The sequence below is a fragment of the Canis aureus genome, chromosome 31, assembly GCF_053574225.1.
Source record: "Canis aureus isolate CA01 chromosome 31, VMU_Caureus_v.1.0, whole genome shotgun sequence".
Lineage (NCBI taxonomy): Eukaryota > Metazoa > Chordata > Mammalia > Carnivora > Canidae > Canis > Canis aureus.
In genome coordinates, this window is record NC_135641.1 from 39,047,556 (window position 1) to 39,069,693 (window position 22,138).

The window sequence follows — 22,138 nt, forward strand, 5'->3', positions numbered from 1 at the left end:
AAAGTCAGCGAGAAAAACAGCGCGCGGGGAACAAAAGCGCGGCGCCCACGCCCTGCTCAGTTAGGGTTAGACGGAGGCCGGCCGCCGCCGCTCCCGGGCCCACCCTCCGCGACCTCGGCCGCCACCGCCCGCCGCCGCCGCTTATAAAGGGCGCGCCCGCCGCCGGCGCTGATTGGCCGAAGCCGTCATCTCGCCTCTCGCGAGAGCCGGCTTCCGCCCCTTTCTCCACCCCCCTCCCTCTCCATCCCTACGGTTCTACTTCCGGCCGTGAGGGCCCCGCGCCTCCTCCTCCTCCACGTTCCTTAAGTAAAATGTTAGGTCTTTTCTTTTTTCTTTTTTCTTTTTTCTTTTTTCTTTTTTCTTTTTCTTTTTCTTTTCCTTTTCTCTTTCTTTTTCTTTTCCTTTTTTCTTTTTTTTCTTTTTCTTTTTTTCCTTTTCCTTTATTCTTTCTTTTTCCTCTTTTCTTTTTCTTTTCCTTTTTTCTTTCTTCTTCTTTTTTCTTTTCCTTTTCCTTTTTTCTTTTTTTGTCTTTTCCTTTTTCTTTTATTCTTTTTATTTTCTTTATTTTCTTTTTATTTTCTTTATTTTATTTTATCTTATTTTATTTTATTTTATTTTATTTTATTTTATTTTATTTTGAGGGGAAGGAGCTAAGGTTACTCCGAAAGTACAAACTAACTTGCACAGCTGCGCGGCTCTGTTTTCCACAAACGCCATCGCAGTTGGTAGCGACCTTTAAGGAAACTCGACGGCAGCCCGGGGGGGCCCAGCGGTTCGGCGCCTGCCTTCGGCCCAGGACGTGACCCGGGGTCGTGGGATCGAGTTCCGCGTCGGGCTCCCTGCGTGGGGCCTGCTTCTCCCTCTGCCTGGGTCTCTGTGTCTCTCATGAATAAGTAAAATCTTTTTAAAAAAATAAAGAAAATCAGTTCCTCAACAGCCTCGACTAAACCAGAGTATTGGCTCTGCTGGTTGGCCTCCCTTGGGAGTTTCCACCCCTGCTCCCTGCTCCTTAGGATATGGCTCTTCCACTTCCCCTTGAACGGAGGATAGGTTTTATTAAGCATAACTACTTCATTCTGATTTTTTTAAAAACATTTTTAACATTTATTGAGGATTCTTGCCCAAATCTGCCCATATCCTAATGGTTACAAACTTTCTAACTCTACTACTCCTTCCAGTACATTAGAGAGGGGAAAAATCTCATCATCTCCAAATCCACAACAATAAAACGTTGGAAACTGCCCTAAGAACACAAGTAAAACAAAACAAAAAAAAACTTTTCTAAGAACCACAGGACTATAAATTTAGGAAGGACACAAAAAATTCTCAATTCATTCTGAATTTTAACATTCAGGATTGAATCTAACTTTTATGGGGAATGAAAGCCTTTCAGTCGTTGACTTTACTTTCATACTGTGGGATTAGGTTGAAAAAAAAAAAAAAAGAACTAGCCACCATGAATTGTAGCGGCTTTCCGTAAGGGCCGGTATAGTAACACTGTTCACATACAACTGGCAGGTCCTAATTGTTGGATCCATGTTCCATGGGGTGAATTCTGTGGGGTTGTGGCTGTTGACCCCTCAACTGAGAGAAAAGCACAATGTTAAGGGGGTTGGTTTCCGACGACTGTTGAGGGCGTGGAAAACAGAAATGTGATTTTCAAATTTTATTTCCTATCCCTAGATGACCTGAAAAGGATCGTCTATGACCCCACGGAGTCAGTACAGAATACTCGAGGTTGGTTCTTGGGTTAACTACCTGAGACCAAGGTTAGGGATCCTTCACCAGCCTGACCTAGCAAGCAACTTTGGGATCGCTTTAAACTTAAAGCCCTTAATCTGTTTAAATCTCAATTTCTTAATTTGTAAAATGGGAATAATACTTGACTTGCCCAGCTCTTTGGGATGGTTGAAGTTTAAACTAGATACACGTCTAAGTAGTCCTGTTTTCTTTTAGAAAATAATTCTGAAATGAAGAGGGAGCTCATGATCTCTACGGTCCTTGCGGATGTAGTGAGCACAGCACCAATTGCTCACACTGCCCTCAGATAATCATTTTCTACACCTCATCCATCTAGTTTTGCTTATAATTACTAAAGTGGGAGAGTAGTACCGAGGAACGAAATGCAGCTCTTCACAAATGCTTGACTCCAGTCTACTTACTGCTGCTTGTACAATGTACCCATGATTTTTACACCATGGAGCCTATTATCTAATGTTCCCTCTGCCCGGAATGTGCTTCTGGTCAGTTCTCCATATTTACATACCTACTGGGAGTGCGCCAGAGAGAGCCATCAGGGACAGGGATGGAGATGAAAAGGGAAATCCCACAATCCCTATTTCTTAGAACGTATGTAGTGTGGGAGAAAGACAAGCACATCAAAAGATAAGGCTGGATAAATCAAGTGGTCAATAGAAGTACCAGTAATACACTGTACTAGAGGACAGAATGAATTTTGGTTTTTTTGTTTTGTTTTGTTTTGTTTTTTTTTTTTTGACAGAATGAATTTTGGCTGGGTGGTGGAAGTAGCATCTGAGCTGGATCTATAAATTATCCAATTCTGTAACGAAAAAATAACTGTTATTTTCTCGTATTTTGAAAGTATCTTTAGGGACATTATCCCACAGTGCTTTGCATAGAGCAGATATGAAATACTTTGAGTTGTGTTAATACCACCATCATCATTAGGAACCCAGGTCATTTTACACACTTCTTCCCCCTTTCATATCTACTTAGACATCAAGATTTGTCCGTTTTTTGTAATTTCCTCTTTTAATTCCTATCACTTACCATTTTGGGTATAAGATTTGACTACTTTATATCTAAACTAATAACTTGTTAACTGATCACCAAATCTCCAAGGACTTCCCAGTCCAATTCACAGTCCAAACTGTGATCACATTCATCTTAAGTTAATTTCCTGTGTCTTCTGTGTTTTGTTCTTTAATTGTTCCCCCTTGCCCACAGGACATTTAACACAAAGCCTTCCAGTCCAGTCCCTGGCCTTCATTCGCCTTCCTCGTCATTGCTCTTGGTCTGCTCCCTCTGAGATCCTCATTTCAATAAAACCAGTGTATTAAGCGTGCCTTGAATATGCTTTGTTCACTCTCATCCCTAGGCTCTTGCTCATCTCCATTATGCTTTTCTGGATATCTGCCCTCTTCCTCCTCCTCTACCACACACCTAACCTAATGCCACCCCATTCATGATGGCATAATTTGCTATGCAATCTTTTCTCACAGCAACCTTCTTTCCATAAAACAGACTTAAATCTATACCACTCATTTGGGACACATGTTGTACTACAAATTGCTCTTCTAACAAGGGAATTTAAAATCACCAAGGTCAAGAATAATGTTTCTTCTAGCATTTAATTTGGCTCTACTCAATATACATGTTATTTGCTTCAGCATTATTTCTCCCCCATCATAGAAATGAAAGTGACGGGGACATTCCAGTAACTGAAATACTTTGTTCTCCCAGATACGTATATAATATCCAGCTTTCTGTCACAAATACTCAAAACACTTTTTTTCTAACCATTTTATCTGTATTCAGAAGCATCTTTGGTGTACTATGTTAGGTCCAACTTCTTTAAATTCTGCCTCAGTGATCCACATGTCCTGGAAGGCAGACAGGGATGCAAGAATCGAGCCTCCCATCCACACTGATAGTTTCTTTTCTGGGGGAGCTGTAACCTGCACGGGCGTATTGGCAGGCACCATATTTGCTATATCTTTAACTAGCCGCTTGTCTAAACCAGGGAAAGAGGTTGATCCCCCAGTAAGGATAATATTGGAGAAAAACGAATTCCTGAGATCTGTATCGCATTTCATTATGCTGCTGAAACACAACTTATCGATGCCAGGAGTCTCAAGGTTCAGAAGATGTGGAGAGAAGAGGGCCTCTGGACAATGAAAGAGCTGGTTATGGAGCTTGATCATCTTCCCATCAGGTAGCTGGTAAACTTTCTCCACAGATTCAGGATTCTTGGCCATTTCTTCTTCATAGTTCATTACCACATAACAAGAGGTTTCCTTAATATCTGCGACAATCTTTCTGTCTGCAGCACTAAGCAGCATGATGCCATGGTCCTTCAACAGCATCATGAGGTAGTTGGTGAGGTCAAGGCCTGCCAGATTTAGCTGCTGGACACCATGAGGCAGACAGTAACCCTCGAAGATGGGTACACCCTGGGTAACCCCAGCACCTGAATTCAGCACATAACCAGTTGTGAAGCCAGTGGCAAAGAGAGCCAGCACCCCCTGGATGGACATATAGAAGGCAGGAACCTGTAGATGCTCGAAAAACACTTCAGTGATCTGTTGCCGTTTCGCCAGTGGGTTCAGTGCTGGCTCAGTAATCAAGACTGGGCCATCGCAGGCCTTTAGCTTCAGGTTATGATCATAGATATGCTTCCACATGATCTCCATGTCCCCCCAGGAAGTAATCAGACCGCGCTCCACTGGGTAGCTGTAGGAAAAGCAATAAGATAAATGGCAGCTTTTTATTTTATTATTTTTTTAAATTTTTATTTATTTATGATAGTCACACAGAGAGAGAGAGAGGCAGAGACACAGGCAGAGGGAGAAGCAGGCTCCATGCACCGGGAGCCCGACATGGGATTCGATCCCGGGTCTCCAGGATCGCGCCCTGGGCCAAAGGCAGGCGCTAAACTGCTGCGCCACCCAGGGATCCCTATTATTTAATTAAATTAAATTTAATTAATTAATTAATTAATTTATTTATTTATTTATTTATTTATTTATTTATTTTACAGTGGTAGCTTTCAATTTCTCCGGCATCTATCCCCTTCAAGCTTGGGTTAATCCCCATATTTATTACCAGTATCCCTTTATGGGTAGTGACCACTGATCAGAAAAGGTAACTGCCAGCAAATGTTAACATAGCTACTCTCCTCTGCAATTTTTGTTGCTTTCCATTTGTCCCTCCTTTAGAAGACAATCCTTTAAATTAAAAAAAAAAAAAAAAAATTGGGCGATTCCTGGGTGGCTCAGTGGCTTAGCGCTACCTTTGGCCTAGAGTGTGATCATGGAGTCCCAGGGGTTGAGTCCCACATGGGGCTCCCTGCATGGAGCCTGCTTCTCCCTCTGCCTGTCTCTGCCTCTCTCTCTCTCTCTCTCCCTGTGTGTGTGTGTGTGTTTCTCATGAATAAATAAATAAAATCTTTTTAAAAAAATTGGGAGATCTTTACATAAGAGTACAGCTTTACTATCAATTGGAGAAAATAACCTACATGAGAGGGTACTATGAATTAACTGACATTCTTAATGGACTTGTATCTTATGGACGGTAACTTTATACATTTGAGGACATGTCTCTAGGTGCAGAGAGCAAGTAATGCTCACTCTTTAGGTGTTTCGCAGCCTTGGAGATTCGTGGGCTGCACCAGCCGGCTGAGGCTTTCCTGTCCCCCCACTGCCTTAGGCTCGCACCCTTGGGCGCCTTCACCTGGGCTCCCCCCCCCGCCCCCCGGGGGTCCTGCCTGCCGGGAGAAGGCCATACCTAATGGACAGCGCGTTTCTCCTTTCCTGCGCCTGGTCACCCACACACACCTCCACCGCGCCCTTGGCCCCGCCGCCCTGGCCCTTGGGTCGGCCGATAATGTTGGGGTAGACGAACTGGGGCTCCCGCGACCCCGCCAGGCCGGCCTTGATCACGCCGGAGCCGTTGTCGATCACCACCGGGAGCTGGTAGTGGCTCATGCCGCCGCCGCCGCCTCCCGACGGCCGCCCTGGCTGCGCCTGCCCCGGAGAGTGTGGGCCGGGCAGCCTGGGCCGGGTGAGCAGGCCGCGGGGCCTAGAACGCCGCGTCAACAGGCCGCGGGGCCTAGAACGCCGCGTCACAGAGGCCCAGGCCTGACCCCACGAGGCCCGCGCGGCAGGTGCAGGTGCGGCCCCCTGCTTCTCCCGAGCGCTGCCCGCCTGATCGCTGGGCCACGCGCCACCCCCTGGAATCCGGGGATACCAGTATCAGGAAAACCCAACTTTCTTCTCTGAAGACACACATCTAACCCTTTACAAGGAGCTTTGCCTCATGCCTCGATGGGGCGTGCCAAGCAGTTTTCTTTTCCAAATCCTTTGCATCCTGGCTAATAGGTACCTGTCCAGGGGCCTGCCCAGAGGCTCTGGAGTGTGCCCTTGAAGCTAGGAAAAGCTGGGCAGATTTGAAGGAGGAAAGCTGTAGCAGCAGCTTGCTGCATGCTTCTGAAATCCTCTTCAACCTCCTAAAAGGACAAGGAAAGAAGGCTAGGATTTATTTATTTTTTGATTTTCTTTTTGTTTTTGTTTTGAAGGCTAGGATTTAAAGTGGATTTTACACATAGACCCACTAGGGGAAGGGAAGGAAAAATAAGGTAAAGACAGAGAGAGGGAAACCTGGAGAAATCTTAAATCATAGGAAACAACCTGAAGGTAGCTGGAGGGGAGGAGGGTGGGGGTGGGGGTGGGGGTGGGGGTGAGGCAACTGGGTGATGGACTTTAAGGAGACCACCTGATGTAATGAGTTGCCTGGGTGTTACATGCAACTGATGAATCACTAAATTCTATCTATCTCTGAAACTAACACGACACTGTATGTGAACTAACTTGAATTTAAATAAAATCTTGAAAGGAAAAAAAAAGGTGTGTTTTATATATCTTTATTATCCTTTCTATAAACTGGACTAACACTTTGTTGTGTTCCTTCCCTGCGGCTTCCATGCAAAATGTACTCAAATCCAAAATGGTAGACTCTTGCTTTGTGGGATTGGCTGATTAATTGATTGATTTTTTTTTTTTTTTTTTTTTTAACAATCTTACCAGGTTATCTCCTGGTGTGATACGGAAGAGTCCTTCTCACTTCCTAAAAAATAAGACTTGATTTTTAGGCATAAGGAGGTGACTGCTTCTTTGCAATAAAAGTAATATCCCCTAGGTCATACGAAGTTCAGGTTTAGAATAATTTAAGTACATGGAGTGCCAAAACGTGCACCGTGGTGTCTGATTTATTTTTATTTTTATTTTTATTTTTTTACCCCTTTAATTCTACACACTGTGTAGAGGATTTTAAAACAAGTAGGTAGGTTCAAACCTCTGGTTGGTTGATCTCTGGAAGCAGGGGAGGAAATTCAAGTTATTTACACGTCTCCCCACCAGAGGCTGAAAAGGATCACTTGACTAAGGGCCAGCGGAGGCAGCTGGTGCAGCAGGCCGCTGCGGGAGGGGGGGCCAACGATGCCCCCCATGTGCCCCAGCTGCTCAGCAGGGCGCCTCCGGGAAAGGACACTAAGTAAAGCATCTGTTCCCTGCACAAGAAGGTGTACCCCAAGGAAGTGCAGGGAGCCAATGCCTGGTTTCTACAGCGGCTCCTAGGAGTCTTTGGGGGAAAAAAAAAAAAAAGAATGCACGCAAATTCCAACTTTCAAATAGTTTCAGCGCTCCACAGTTAGAAGTTCAGGTCATTTTCCCTTTCTTGTTTGTTTTGTTTTTCGGTTACAAACTAATGTTTCTTTAACTGCCCAGGAACCTCTCGCTCCTGCGTCCATATGGAGGCTTTTCCGAGCCCCAGGAAGCAGCGAGGTTTCCGTAGTGTAGTGGTTATCACGTTCGCCTAACACGCGAAAGGTCCCCGGTTCGAAACCGGGCGGAAACAAAGGTTTTTGTGTTTTTTGTTTCTTCCTCCTTCAAAACTCAAATTCTTTCAAACAGGGCCGTGAGACTTCCACTAATGGTTCTAGTTTTTAAAATGACGATCTAAATACAGCAACTCGCGCAACAGTGGGAACTTGAACTTTCACCTTGGTTATGTTACTCAGCGAATGTCTGTAGGGACGGATTTCCACGTGGAAATGCTTCAAAGGTAAAAATTCAACCGGCGACCTCCTCCTGAAAAAGAAGGCGACTTCCAGCCTAGAAGATGAGCTCAAACATGCTGTAAAAATGTTAGCCCTAGTTGCCTGCCCAGCACTCTTTGTGTTGTTACAGGTGATTTAGTGGTCCCTTAGGTTTCTCCTTCAGATTGCAAATTCCCGTCTTAGCACCCATTCAAGTTATGATGCTTCCAGCCTTGTATGGTTGGCAGACTTGCCCAGAAATAAGGCCGACTGCTGAACTACCACAAAGTATAAATGAATCTTTTAATGCCACCAACTTTTCTGTTGCCTGTGGAGTCTCTGCTGAAATGAATCAGGATTCCAGCCCTAGGAGAAGATGGAAAATGAAAGCATATGTGGTTTGCCAGGACACTGTGGGTTTATATTGATGTGTAACAAGTTGATTTGGAACACTGGAATTCATTCTATTCTGGTTTTTTTTTTTTTTTTTTTTTTGTAAAGACAACTGTGTTTTTTGTGGTTGTTGTTATTGTTTTTTGTAAAGGCAATTCACTCGTCCCGGGAAGGATCCTTCAGTTATATAAAAGTTTGTTTTATGAAATGTCATGGCTCCATTCATAATTTTGTCTTGTTCTTCCAATTGGTACATACAACTTTCAGAGCTCTCCTATTTGGAAGGCTGGAAGGGCCCAGATTTTTTTGTTGTTGTTGTTTGTTTTTTTAGGGCCCAGACTTTGAAATAGTGTCTTGTTTTCACTGTTTTTTTTTTTTTTTAACTAAAGCTATATAAAGCTTGTGGATTAAACAATAAATTCCTAAATTTAAAAATGTTGGCCACTCACTTTTACTTAACCGTCTCAATGCTGCAGGAACCCACTTTTTTTTTTTTTTTTTAATAGGTATCTTAGTTAAGCCTATGTTTTTATCCCCTTAGCATCTTTGGCACACTGAGGGTTGGCAAGGGAAATAAATTGGTGAAATTAAAGAAAAAAAAAAAAAGGTTGCAAATTCCCCTAAACGCCAGGAAAACCATGCTTTGCCCTTATTTTACACATACTTAGTGTCGTGCTTAGCTGCTTAGCGCCTAGTAGGGACTCATTTCTGAATAAACTGCCGAAGAGGGGGTTCTGACAAAATGTAAAAGTGGAATCGGAAGGATGCAATCTAGAACCAGCCTCAACCTTTATTTCCTTATAAACATAACGGTCGTGGCTTTATTCACAAATATGATTCCCACGGACCAGAGAGAAGGCCAAGAGCCAACAGGATGGCGTTGGGGGGAAAAAATCTCAGAAGAAACAAGGAAGTAAATTCCAGTGGGGACCGTCCTTTCGAATAAAGTCATGAGTAAACATCCGACGGTCCTGACACAAATTTTAACACAAAAAATGAAAAATTTTTTTTTTTTTTTAGATTTAGGGTGTCCTCCAGGACCAGCGAGAAGCTCACCCTAACACCTTAATAGGGTGTATCCGACTGTTTCTGCGCCTTTTTTGTAGGTCACGCAGAGTCACTGGCATCCTTTCCCTCCGCTGTACAAAATCTGGATTCGATGTAAATCACCGTATTAAGATTTTTCGGGTCCAGACGCAAAACCTTTTCCGGTGTAGAGCCCACCTTCCTGCGGTGATGCGCGTGCCCAGTGCTCCCTACAGGTTTGCTCCGCTGTGCTGCATCTTGTAACGCCAGGTGAGGATATCCCGGAAACTCAGCTACAGTCGGCCGAGGCAAACAAAACCCAGGGGGGTCCCTAGAGCCTTTCGGGTACGTAAGCTGACAAGGGGTGATCCTCCCAGCTCGAGAAACCTCCGCCGGCCGGGAGCCGCGGTGCACAAAGCAGCTGTTTGCACCCGCGGGGGCCGGAGTGACGGGGAGGATGACGGGAGAAACTACAAGCCCCAGCATGCAGTGCGCAACCTGGCTCCTGGAAACAGGCCCCCGGCGCGGCGCTGCCGGACCTCTGCCCAGACTGCGAGCGGGCCGCCGGCGAGATGCTGACTGTCGGCCCGCCGCGATGTCTGCATGAGGAAGACAAGCGGGGCGCTGTGAATGGGCCCCTAAGTCCCCCCTATCCGTGGCGTTCGCGGTTTCGCCGGTGTGGGGGGTGGGGAAGACCCCGGTATGCTGGGAAGTGGAACCTCTGTGGGCCATTCTGGTCTGTGCTCGCCGGACTCGGACCTCCGACGTCCCAGAGCCTCCGGCGTTTCCACGGGACGCCCGGGCCGGATATGAGGTCGCCGTTAGAAGGAAGAAGGAAGAGGCGGGGCGGGGCGCGGTGACGTCCTTCCAAGATGGCGGAGAGAGCGTGAAGAAACTGTCCCCCTTCGGATGGCTCTAGGTGAGTTCTTGTTTCACACACACCCCCCCGCTCCCGTCCCCCAACTTGCCAGTCCCGCTCTCTCCAGACGCTGGGGCTTTGTGGGGGCAGATTTCTTGGGGTTCGAATTCAGGGCGGGGCGGAGGTACTACCGTGGGAAGCCTGGGCGAGGCAGCCCGGCGCCGGCCTTGGCCGCAGCCTCTGCCGTGCGAGCTGGAGGTGGCGGCAGCTGGGCGAGGGGCAGTGCGGCCCAAGGCGGGAGAGCCCGGCTCCGGTTGTCCCTGCCCGGTGCGGCCCCGGGTGGAGGAGCGGGAGCGGGAGGGCGCGGCCTCCTCGGGGCGGCCGGCGGAGCCCTGACAACTCCGGGCTCTGCGCGTCTCCGCCCCCCGGGCCCCCGCCTCGCCTTCTGGAGCAGCTGTGTGCACCGCGGAGACTAACAGGTTGCGGTGACTTGAGAGCAATTTTAAAGAACTCATACCGTGTATTTTTTTTTTTTTCCCCCACCATCTGTTCAAAGGAGTCATTTCTTAGTTCGATTTTTTTTTTTTTGCCAGCTCGCGCATGCGCCCTGAGCTTGAAAGTCTGAAGGTCCATCTGCTGCAAAAGCGTGCAATTTTGCGGTCCCCCCCCCCCCCGCAGCTGGTGCAGTTTTTCGTTCATCGCCATTTATCGATGTGCCCGAAGCGCTGTGTTCGTTGGCCGAGATGTAACAGATAGACAGGAGCTTAGCCTTAGGCCTTCCTCCTAACTGTTGTCTTTGATAAACCAGGACTGGCTGTATTTTTGTCCGTATTCTGTCCCACGGCCCTTGTCACCTTACCCGTTGCTTGGGTGAGACGTTTGATGAAAACTTAGGGTTACTGACTTCCTCGTTCTTTTTTGTCTTTTAGAACAAGGGGTAAAATTCCATTCTGGTATCAAAATGCAGTATTCGCATCACTGTGAGCACCTTTTAGAGAGACTGAACAAACAACGGGAAGCGGGTTTTCTTTGCGACTGCACCGTAGTGATTGGGGAATTCCAGTTTAAAGCCCACAGGAATGTGCTGGCCTCGTTCAGTGAGTATTTCGGTGCGATCTACAGAAGCACTTCTGAGAACAATGTCTTCCTTGATCAGAGTCAGGTGAAGGCTGATGGATTTCAGAAACTGTTGGAGTTTATATACACAGGAACTTTAAATCTTGACAGGTAAAGTACACATTTTTATGTTCACTTACAAAAGCTAGTCAGCAGTCTGTGGAACTTAACTGTATCTGTATTTTTCCCCATTCAGTCCCTTCCCTCGGAGTCTTCATCCATGGATGTGCGCATGCTGTTGTTGTTTCTCATAAAGAAGTCAGTATTGGGGCGCCTGGGTGGCTCAGTGGGTTAAGAGGCTGCCTTTGGCTCAGGTGGGGATCGCAGGGTCCTGGGATGGAGCCTTGCATCAGGCTCCCTGCTCCTCCGGCAGTCTGCTTTTCCCTCTCCCTCTCCTTCTCCCTTTTCTCCTCCCCCTGCTCATGCTTGCGCTCTCTCACATGCTCTCGCTCGTGCACTCACTCTCTCTCTCTCTCTCTCTCAAATAAGATCTTAAAAAAAAGTATTACTGATTTGGGATGGACATTTCTTAAACACAAAAAGCACAGGTGAAGAAAGAAGGGTGGTCCTCTGTGTTCGCTTAATAGAACTCTCATGTCTGACCTTAGATAGCAACGTGCAGGACTGCTTGCTGATCTTTATTCAGAAAAATAATTTCCTGGCAGTGACTCCTGTAATCTCTGTAGAGCTGCCAGCACTGATGCTTAACTCAGATCCAAGGAGCTAAAATGCGGTCTCTAAAACGCCTATTGCTGCCACTGTCACTAACAGGAATCTGATACTGCAGGCGCTGTGTGGACGAGCTAGATCATGAGTCTGAACCTAGTGCATTTAGGCGTTGTGGAGGGGAGAAGAGGGGATAATATCCCTGGCTCTCCTCTACCTCTTATGGGAATGTGAACATGACTGGATCATATTCTGATGGAAAAAGATGACGAGTGTTGGAGTTAGATGTAGCCTGTCAGTCACTGTGTTTCTGAGCAAGATGCAACCCCTAAGGGCCTCAGTTTCCCCATCTGTAAACACGAGATGGTGACAACTACCATGGTGCTGCTGTGAAGATGCAGGATTTCCTTGAAGGCCCTCTTCTCTGTGAACATTAGTTTCCTCTATTTTCTCTTTTCTACTCTCCTTTCTCTAACTCCACAAATTTTGGAGAAAACTTAGTAGAGAAACCAAAAGGAAACAAACCTCTGAAATTCTGCCACCCTCTGATAATCACGTTTAACATTTTGATAAATATGCTTTCATCCTTTTCCAGATAATCTCTGTATACACACATAGACGTTAAGCAGAATCCCTCTCTCCGTTTTACACGGCAGCTTATTGTGGAACTGTACTTTAAAAAGCTAGAAACAGGATGCTCCTTAATCCTTTTGAAAAGGAAACATACACTCTGTTTGGAATTAGTTTTAAATTTTGGTGTAATGAAATCTTTGAGTCAGTTCTGTATGAGTTGATTAAAGGAACAGACAAGTGTTCTAGGTTAACCTACATGACAAATTATTTAAATTTACTGAACAGTTGACTCCACAGGTGCCTCTTATCTAAATATTTAGAATATATAATATAAAACAACTGTAAAACTAATAAATTTTGGTTGGTCTTCAATTTAGTGGTTTCCCTTTCTCTATTAGCTTTTCCAGAACAATTTTGAATTGATCTGAACACACTGAAGAGCAGCTTACTTTGAACCTTCATGCAAAGAACCAATGTGAAAGAGCCAAATTTTTGCTCAATCTTTTTTGGTACATATCTTTACAGGGAGCTAGTGGTTTGAGCCCAGTCACAAATATGAGAAGGCTTACATCAAAAGTAGGAAGTTTTAGAAAACAAAAACAAAAAAGTAGAAAGTTTGTACAACTTAGTGATTAAGCTTGGTGAAAAAAACAAAATAATAGAGAATTAAGTGGATTCACAGGCCAGATTTCCTTGGTCACCTGTTAGTTCTAACACATAGTGATCTTGTACAAGTTACTTTCTTTGGACCTCTGAGCCTTCCTTTGTATATAAATTGGGATTACTATAGATTGCATAGACATGTCCAGAGGATTAAATGAACTATTCATGTAAAGTATTTACCCATATACCTAGCAATATGTAATGAAATGACTTTCAGGGACTGTTCAAAGATGAAACAAGTTTGCAAGCACTGTAACTTCATGCTTGTAAACATCAGATTATTTGTTGATGTAAACAAATACTGATTGGTGCTTTTAACTGTAACTGTGGTTATAGGCTGTCTACGAAATAGATGAATAATTTGTACAAAATACTGTATCAGTACTGAACACTTAATGTGCTACTCAGTGCTAGTTTCTTTTGTTCTTAAAGGCTACCAGACTTTGTTATGTGTTTGATGCTTCATTTTATGGAGCACTAAGTGTAATTATGATTTGAGGCCTAAGTATAATAAGTGATCAGTTTGGCTTCATTCTAGTGGTATCTCTCATTTATTGTAATTTAAGAATAGACTATGTAACAAAATTAATTAAAATGCCTAAGGAATAATAACATTTTTGGGAAGTGATGATGCTACTGTATACATGGCAAAAAAATATTTTGTATAAGAGATGAACAAGATTGTGTTTATATTTGTAGCATTTGTGCTATATCTTTGCAAATAGAGAATTAGTTTCAAAGGTCATTCATTATATATTCCAAAATTATAGCTGGAGGACATAAGAAAATAAATCTTTAAGTAATGCTTTTTCATGTAGAGGAAAGACTCCATTTGCAAATAGATAATATTCCAAAAGTTTTTTTATAATATGTTTAGGAACTTCAGGTATATTTTCCCAGAGAATAAAATATTCCCTATATTTGTGTACTTGTGATTAGGTTTTCAAACTGGCCTATAAACCTATTTAATCTATAATGAGCAGAGAAATGATTGTGTATAGAAAGAAAGGCAGTTTTTTAAAAGCCAGTGTAATGTTAAATTAAAAAAGAGGAAACATACAGGTGGCACTTGAAGTAAAGAAGCTTTCATTAGATGATGAGAAAATGGATAGAGATCTATAGATACTGGAGTATACATTCAAAGACCTAAGTGGTTCATGACACTAGTTAATTTTTTATTTCATTTCAAATTTTACTTTTTTTTTTAAATAAAAAAAGATGTTTTAATAGCACTACATATTATCAGCCATGATTAAAACCATTTTCTGGCTCATATATATAATGAAGGAGGGTAAAAAGAAAAGTTTCTTCCTGAAGAGTTTAATATTATTTGGGGGAAATGGCAAGTAGGAAGGTTACTTGAAGGGTATGTTTGTGTGCATGTATATCCATCCTCAGATAACTAAAAGGGTCCTATTTTTGTATTAATACCAACTCAACTCTCAGATTTTATAGCTAAGAAAAATCAAAGTGCCCAGAGGTACTGACTTACCCTGATTAATTCACCTAGTAATGCCAGAGCCAGTGCTAGAGTAATCAATTTTTCACTACGTTGTAAACTTCTGGGGGGCAGGGACTATTTGATATTTCTTAATATCCCTCTTAGTGTACCACACACAGTAGATGACCAGTAAATTTTGACTGGAACATTGAACAGTGTGAACTGAAGTCTTTCTATGTAATTCTAATAATGACAGACTCCAACTACTGAGGGTTGAGTCTCTCTCACACACACATTGGACAGTTTTTAGAGATTAGTGTATTCTAAATCCTTGTTCTTTCCAAGTATAATCAACAAAGCAGCAGCATTGGCATCACCAGCAAGTGTGTTAGAAATGCTGACACTTTGGTCCCACCACAGGCCTTACCACAGAATCTGAATCTACATTTAACAAGACATCTGAGTGACTCACGTGTGTGGGAAAGTTTGAGAAGCACAGTTAAAGTCCCTCACGGGAGCAGAGCAACTTGCTGTTGCCAGTCCAGGAAAGGTGCTTGCTATCTGAATAGGTCTCAGGATGAATGAGAGAAGTCAGCAAGTTGCCAACAGCTACTTTTGTGTTTCAAGTGTTTTTTAAGACATGCAGTAACTTTAACATTTTATTTTCCCCTAGTAGTACATACGTAGTATGTAACTATTCAAGTTCTGCAAAACGGAGATTTTTGCCTACACATATTCTGAATGAGTACTTCTGAATGAGTAAATGCATTTTTGTAAATCTGTTCTTTTAGTTATGTGTTTTTCATCATTCTGCTTCATTAGGTTTTGTGTGAAAAGACATTGAAATATATGTACAGCTCTGTTTCACAAAGTTTTTCTTTGCTCAGAATATTGTCATTTAGCCTTGTTTCCTTACAGTTGGAATGTTAAAGAAATTCATCAGGCCGCTGACTATCTCAAAGTGGAAGAGGTGGTCACTAAGTGTAAAATAAAGATGGAAGATTTTGCTTTTATTGCTAATCCCTCTTCTACAGAGATATCTAGTATTACTGGAAACATTGAATTGAATCAACAGACTTGTCTCCTTACTCTACGGGATTATAACAGTCGGGAAAAATCAGAAGTGTCTACAGATTTAGTTCAGGCAAATCCTAAACAAGGGACTTTAGCAAAGAAGTCTTCTCAAAATAAAAAGAAGAAGAAGGCCTTCAGCTCCCAGAAAACAGGACAGAATAAAACAGTGCAATATCCCAGTGACATTTTAGAGAATGCATCTGTTGAGTTATTTTTAGATGCAAATAAATTATCCACACCTGTAATAGAACAAGTTGCACAAAGAAATGATAATTCAGAACTCGAGTTGACATCAGTCGTGGAAAACACTTTTCCAGCACAAGATATTGTGCAAACTGTTACAGTGAAACGGAAACGTGGAAAATCACAGCCAAACTGTGCTCTGAAAGAACACTCTATGTCCAACATAGCCAGTGTCAAGAATTCTTATGAGCTGGAGAGCTCTGGGGAAGAGCTGGATCAGAGGTATTCCAAGGCCAAGCCAATGTGCAACACATGTGGGAAAGTGTTTTCGGAAGCCAGCAGTTTGAGAAGGCACATGAGAATACATAAAGGAGTTAAACCTTATGTCTGCCACTTGTGTGGAAAGGCATTTACCCAGTGTAACCAGCTGAAAACACATGTAAGAACTCATACAGGTAAGACTGGTTTGTGGGAGATACACTTGTTTATATGCTGTGGCTGAAACAATATTTTTGTACAGAATAAATTAATATGCAGTGTTGACTTTGTGACCAACATTTGGTATATACTTGCATTCACAAAGTATTTAGCATGTTAGAGTATTGAAAATTTCTTTGTAATTGTGACCAAGTATTTAATGGCTGTTTGTTTTATTGCTGCTGATAACCCTGGGGTCCTAATGTATGAGGTCTTTCTACCATTTTCCCTCATAGTTAAACATAAGCTTGATTCTAGCTTGCTAAGTATTTAACAGAGACAAAGATTAAGAGAACTGAAAAAACTAGTTACAACTCAGGACAACTCTCAGACTTTGTCAACACATCTCACCTCCTGCTGCCCAGAATTTGTCAACTTCTGAATGTGTTTCTTTAGAATTACACATACTTTCATTCCTCAGCCTCTACATTTACATTTGTTGGTACACTTAGATTTTACTTTTTAAGATGCAGTATGTATTTCTCTCATTGATCACCTTTCACTATTATGAGTTGAGAAACTCTGATTTAATTCTACCATTGTTTTCAGTAGACAATCTGGAGAAAATCCTATTTGCCTCTTTATTTCTAGCAGTTAACATTTTTGAATACTGAGAATAGTACTGTTGATAAACTCTTGAAAGCTTATGTGGCTCAAGCAACTAAAACAAGATCTCCTTTTAAATATAAATTGTATTTGCTTGTTCTTTTAGGTGAGAAGCCATACAAATGTGAATTGTGTGATAAAGGATTTGCTCAGAAATGCCAGCTGGTCTTCCATAGTCGTATGCATCATGGTGAGGAAAAACCCTATAAATGTGATGTATGCAATTTACAATTTGCAACTTCTAGCAATCTCAAGATTCATGCAAGGTAAAAAACAAAAAAATAAGTTGTTTGATCTTTGAGTCTGTTGTCCACCACAGTCTTTTGAATAGACTACTTTATTAGCACTCAGGATAGTAGAGTTCTAATTGTGGCTCCATCATTAAATTTTCTTAGAATGGTCGAGGAACCAGAAGGAAGCCATGGTGACTAGAGAGGGATGGTAAGGGAGAGAAATGAGATCAGAATGGCGATAAGACTTATAGATGGCATAAGGTTTTATAGGCCTAAAGCTTTTACTCTCGCGATTGGGAAGTAGGTGATGTGATCTTGCTTGCATTTTAAGGGGATGACTCTGGCTGCTGTATTAGAGGAAAAAGTGTAAGATTGTAAGAGTAGAAGCAAAGCTACCAGTTAGGAAGCTATAGGTAAAACTCAAGTGAGAGTGGTAATGATTTAGGCCAAAGTGGTAACAGTGGTAGAGATAAGAAGTTGTCAGATTCTGGACATATTTTTAAAGGTAGAACAACAAAATTTGCTGCAGATTGGATGTAGGGTATGAAAGAAGCAAAGAAGAGTGGGATCAAAGATGATTCTGAGGCTTACAGCCTGCACCTGAGAAGATGAAATTACTATTAACTGAAATGGAGATTTGTGGGTAGAGCAGTTGAAGAGAGGGTACAGGCATTCAGAGTAGACATCTGAACATAGTAAACTTGTGGTGACTCTTAGACATCTGAATGGAGTTGTACATTGGTTATGTAAGTCTATAGTTCAGAGGACTGGTTTGAGCTGAAGATAGAAATGTGGGAGTCTTCAGCATATAGATAGTATTTAAGGCTATAACACTGAATGAGGTCACCCAGAGAATGAATGTGGATAGAAAAGAGATCAAAGGACTGAATCATGAGGCACTCAGAGGTGACTAGGAAGGAGCAGCCAGTATCGGAGGAAAACCTAGACTGCCCTGGAATCCAAGAGAAGGAAATTATTCCAGAAAGGAGCAATCAGCTATGTCAAATTCTGATGATAGGGAGGTGACGATTGAGAATTAACTATTGGATTTAGTAGAGTGAGAGGTCAGCAGTGCTCTTGACAAGCAATGTTAGCAGAAGCTAGTAGAGAAGAGATTGGTAAAGAAGAAATGAAGGTAGAACACTTGGAGATTCAAATTTTTGATAAAGGGGAGCAGAGAAATGGAGGAGCAAGAGGTCTAGGGTCTTTTTAAATATTGAAGACATTAATATATTTGTATGCTGCAGTACAATGAGATGGGAAAACTGGTGGAGGAAATTACAGGAATGATATCATTAAGCAAGGGGGATACTATCTTAATTATGCAAATGGTAGTAGTTGGATTTAGATGAACTGTCACCCTCATGTTAGAGTTAACCAGAAGGACAGCAAATACATAGATGCAGATGGCCATAGGCAGAGAGTTTGGATGGTGGAAATTTTCTTCTGATTGCTTAAATTTTTCTCAGTAAAACAGGAAGCAAGGCCATCCACTAAGGATGAGGATGGGTGAGGAAGTGCTGGAGGTTTAAGGAAAGAATTTTGAAGAGTGAGTGAATGGACAAGTGAAAATAATTGCCTGTGGTATTAGGGGCACACTTGACAACCATATAAAGATGATGGTAAAATGTTTTTAACTGATCTTAGAACAGATAATAACCAAAACATTTATTTTTGACAGTATACATTGAAACTGTTGATTTTAAATACACGTTTTTGGACTGTTAAGATGAAGTAAAATACTGTGTGAAAATTGTATGAAAAATGCTTATTATATAGGTTGGACCCAAATTGTTCTACTTACCAGCATGTACTTTATATTTATTTATGAATAGGAAGCATAGTGGAGAGAAGCCATATGTCTGTGATAGGTGTGGACAGAGATTTGCTCAAGCCAGCACATTGACCTATCATGTTCGTAGGCATACTGGAGAAAAGCCTTATGTGTGTGATACTTGTGGGAAGGCTTTTGCTGTCTCTAGTTCTCTTATCACTCATTCTCGAAAACATACAGGTAAGATTTTGACAGAGATGTTTAAAATAAGGAAAGTTGTAAATAAAAGAAAGAAAAAGGGAAATTGAACCCTTCAAGAAAATAGATTACAGACTTTGTGTTGTATATCTGTTGTGTTTGTGCTTGTTGAAACTTCTTGTGTTTGTGGTTTTCACATAAATATTAGGTTTAAAAGCAGACATTTTCTAGATAATAATAGTGGGTAGAATTTTTTATCTATCTTCTATGTATAGTAGAATCAGATAATTTTGACAATATATAAACTTGAGTTGAGACATATTTTATGACCTTAGAAAAAATCCTTAGCCTCTTGTTTCACTTCTCTTGAATAAAACAAGAGTGAAATCACAGGGTGGGGGGGTGGGTTTAGGTGGAACATTGATTTTTATGACTTCTTAGGACTTGTCCTACGCAGACATTCTAAGATTGGTAAATTTAACGGATACTTTGAATGCAGAGTATCAGTTTTGAAGCAAATTATACTCAAAGACTTTCAGTTTGATAGGGTACTTTTTAAAATAGGTCTTTCCAAAATAATAATATTTCTCTTAATAATATGGTTAAGATAGGAAGAATTAAAGTAATGGATTGATGAATTTTTAATCTTGTTTGTAATCATATAAAAATTGAACTTCTTGCCCAACTCTAGTCTACTGGAGGATATTTGCAGAAATAAAGTTTTATTCTATGAAAGGGATCAGGTTACATGAACAGTGTAAAATAATTAATATTCATCTAAGTCAGATCACACTGAAGATACCTCTAAAATACAATATATAAAGAGGTTTTAATTTACATAAATTTTAGAACAGGTTACTTTAGATTATTGTAATTGATAAATATTATATTGGTATAGTACACCACTTCGCTATCTTTTATTTTCCATCTAGGTGAAAAACCATACATATGTGGTATTTGTGGGAAAAGTTTTATTTCCTCAGGAGAGCTCAACAAACACTTTCGATCCCATACAGGTCTGTGTTTAGGGAGAACGTATTATTTTTTGTTCTCTCTAATTTCTTTTTATGTAAGCCTTGACTTTAAACCATTATGGACTATGTGGTATCTAGTCTTACTCTACCTGTCGCAATATTTTAATGTATAAATATCAAGTTTTTATTTGCTTTGGTTTTTTTAGTTACTTGGAGTAGTATTAATTAAATTTGGTCTAGAATTGTATAGATTTTCTAATAGATAATAATAGTTCTTAAATGGTTTGGATTCAGTTACACAAGTGTATCAAGAAATGAAAAGGAATAGATAATATAGATAATACCAAGATAATATCAGATTATTCTCATCAAGTAATGTTCAGTTCAGTAAGCATATTTCCAGAATTTTAGTATTGCCATGTAAATACTAATATTTACAATATTAGTATTGTGTAATAGTATTGTGTAGTATGAAAGAAATATGGAACAAATAAATTAAAACGAAGGAAAATGCCATTTTGAAAATGTACTATTTTCATTTTTAAAATTATTCCTTATAATTCCTATTTAGAATAGTATGAGCACCTGGTAGATATTTAATAGTCTATGTTCTCATGCTCCTTAGTTTATAAAGCATTGAACAGCTCTTATTCAAAGGAATTATAATTTTGTAGCATTTTATTGTCCCTATTTTTCTAATTTGTAAGCTACCAGAAAGCAGAAACTGTAATTACACATTTTTTCCCCCTTACCCTGTTCCTCTTAGGGTCTGGCATATAACTGACACTTACTAAATATCTAATAGAAATAAAAGAGTAAGTTAAATTTCTGTTAATGAAAATGCTCAATTTTCCCAGAAATTGGAGATGCTTTGTATAAAGAAGTGCCTAATGTGTATAGTTTCATTTCACTATATTATAACCAAGTGATTAAAAAGGTCCTTTGAAACTAAATTTAAACAGTATAGTAAATGTCTGCATTGTGTTCATAGACATTGATATTTTTGTCTTAGCTTCTAAAATATTGAGTTTAAACTTTTTAACTTGCTTTTCAGGAGAAAGGCCATTTATCTGCGAATTGTGTGGAAATTCTTACACAGATATTAAAAATTTAAAGAAGCACAAAACAAAAGTCCATTCCGGTAAATGTTTGTGTTTTATAAAAATTTGGTGTTCTCCTGTTGGTGCTATTCCTAAATTGTTGAGATGCACAGTATAACAGTTGAAATTAGATGTATGTTTTTGGAAGCTAAATATATATTTATTAGGAAGCTTTATAACTTGTAAATAAGTCACTAAGAATATCTTTCCATATTGACCTAATAAACAGTACTTGAAATATTTCCTCTTTTAAAAAGCCGATTTATGAAGTTCAAGAATGAAACAATATTAAAAAATATGTATCATTATTCTTCATATTAGTCTGAGTTACCTAGGAATTATTAGTTTTTCTTCTCTTCTCTTCTCTTCTCTTCTCTTCTCTTCTCTTCTCTTCTCTTCTCTTCTCTTCTTTTCTTTTCTTTTCTTTTCTTTCGTTTTGTGAAGAAGGCATTATGAACCCTAATCCAGAAACATTGAATAGGAAATAGGGTAATGAGTAGTCCCAGATTGGTACATAAAAATGGAAAGCCAGACTACAAAATTTTAAATCTGTTGCTTAAAATGAATCCTTCAAAAAGTTGTACTGTGTCACAATTAGAAACAAAACCCTAGGCTTCTTCAGAGTACAGAGATGTTAACAAGTCTACTGAAACATCATAAGGATTAAGTCAGGAACATCTGAAAACTGCAGTGTTAGTTCAGCAAACATTAAATGCCTCTACCTCCAAGATACACATAACTGCAAGATAAACAAAGTTGAACAAGGCACAGTCTTAGTCCTCAAAGAGTGTACAATCTGGTATGGGAGACCAGAAATCTAAATAACTGTGATTATAAGAAAAATGTAAGGTATAATGGAGATACAAAAGTGTGAAGGAAGAGATTAAATCCTTCTGAGGTGAATATTGGAAAGGCTTAATTCTACGGAACTGGAAGGAAAGAGTTCAA

The 22,138-nt window shown here is 40.9% G+C and overlaps 3 protein-coding genes and 1 non-coding gene across 28 annotated transcripts in view; 2 read left to right on the top strand and 2 right to left on the bottom strand.

Annotated features, from left to right (window-relative positions):
- Positions 1 to 3,352: 3,352 nt before the first annotated feature.
- ACTRT3 (actin related protein T3) lies at positions 3,353 to 5,797 on the bottom strand. The gene is made up of 2 exons (XM_077880248.1): positions 5,527 to 5,797; positions 3,353 to 4,473 (listed from the first exon to the last, which is right to left on the bottom strand). Exons 1-2 carry the CDS (start codon positions 5,724 to 5,726, stop codon positions 3,555 to 3,557), a joined length of 1,119 nt encoding a protein of 372 aa, XP_077736374.1. The 5' UTR covers positions 5,727 to 5,797; the 3' UTR covers positions 3,353 to 3,554.
- A 113-nt stretch (positions 5,798 to 5,910) lies between these two features.
- Positions 5,911 to 10,369, bottom strand: LOC144302688 (uncharacterized). The gene is made up of 2 exons (XM_077880292.1): positions 9,452 to 10,369; positions 5,911 to 6,247 (listed from the first exon to the last, which is right to left on the bottom strand). The coding sequence occupies exons 1-2, from the start codon at positions 9,983 to 9,985 to the stop codon at positions 6,113 to 6,115; spliced, it is 669 nt and encodes a 222-aa protein (XP_077736418.1). The 5' UTR covers positions 9,986 to 10,369; the 3' UTR covers positions 5,911 to 6,112.
- On the top strand, positions 7,581 to 7,653 carry TRNAV-AAC (transfer RNA valine (anticodon AAC)). The gene has a single exon. It is a non-coding gene; the product is annotated as a tRNA-Val (tRNA).
- MYNN (myoneurin) overlaps positions 9,522 to 22,138 on the top strand; it is a 33,764-nt gene continuing 21,147 nt past the window's right edge. For 23 of the 25 annotated variants that reach the window (XM_077880249.1, XM_077880259.1, XM_077880253.1 and 20 more), the window contains exons 1-7: positions 9,525 to 10,172; positions 11,042 to 11,339; positions 15,490 to 16,283; positions 17,018 to 17,177; positions 18,980 to 19,158; positions 20,049 to 20,132; positions 21,145 to 21,231. In XM_077880249.1, coding sequence (XP_077736375.1) covers positions 10,163 to 10,172; positions 11,042 to 11,339; positions 15,490 to 16,283; positions 17,018 to 17,177; positions 18,980 to 19,158; positions 20,049 to 20,132; positions 21,145 to 21,231 — 1,612 coding nt within the window. In that variant the 5' untranslated portion in view covers positions 9,525 to 10,162. Of the gene's footprint in view, positions 10,173 to 11,041; positions 11,340 to 11,424; positions 11,487 to 15,489; positions 16,284 to 17,017; positions 17,178 to 18,979; positions 19,159 to 20,048; positions 20,133 to 21,144; positions 21,232 to 22,138 lie in introns of those variants that run through there. The other 2 variants (XM_077880274.1, XM_077880273.1) reach the window with 2 other exon arrangements.

Bases quoted from the DNA above. Each gene is read 5' to 3' on its own strand.
- ACTRT3 (XM_077880248.1), bottom strand. From the start codon at position 5,726: ATGAGCCACTACCAGCTCCCGGTGGTGATCGACAACGGCTCCGGCGTG. The intron at 4,474-5,526 runs GTATGGCCTTCT...CTTTTCCTACAG, and splicing joins AGAAACGCGCTGTCCATTAG to CTACCCAGTGGAGCGCGGTC.
- LOC144302688 (XM_077880292.1), bottom strand. From the start codon at position 9,985: ATGGCCCACAGAGGTTCCACTTCCCAGCATACCGGGGTCTTCCCCACC. The intron at 6,248-9,451 runs GTGGGCTCTACA...TTGTCCTTTTAG, and splicing joins ACGCGCATCACCGCAGGAAG to GAGGTTGAAGAGGATTTCAG.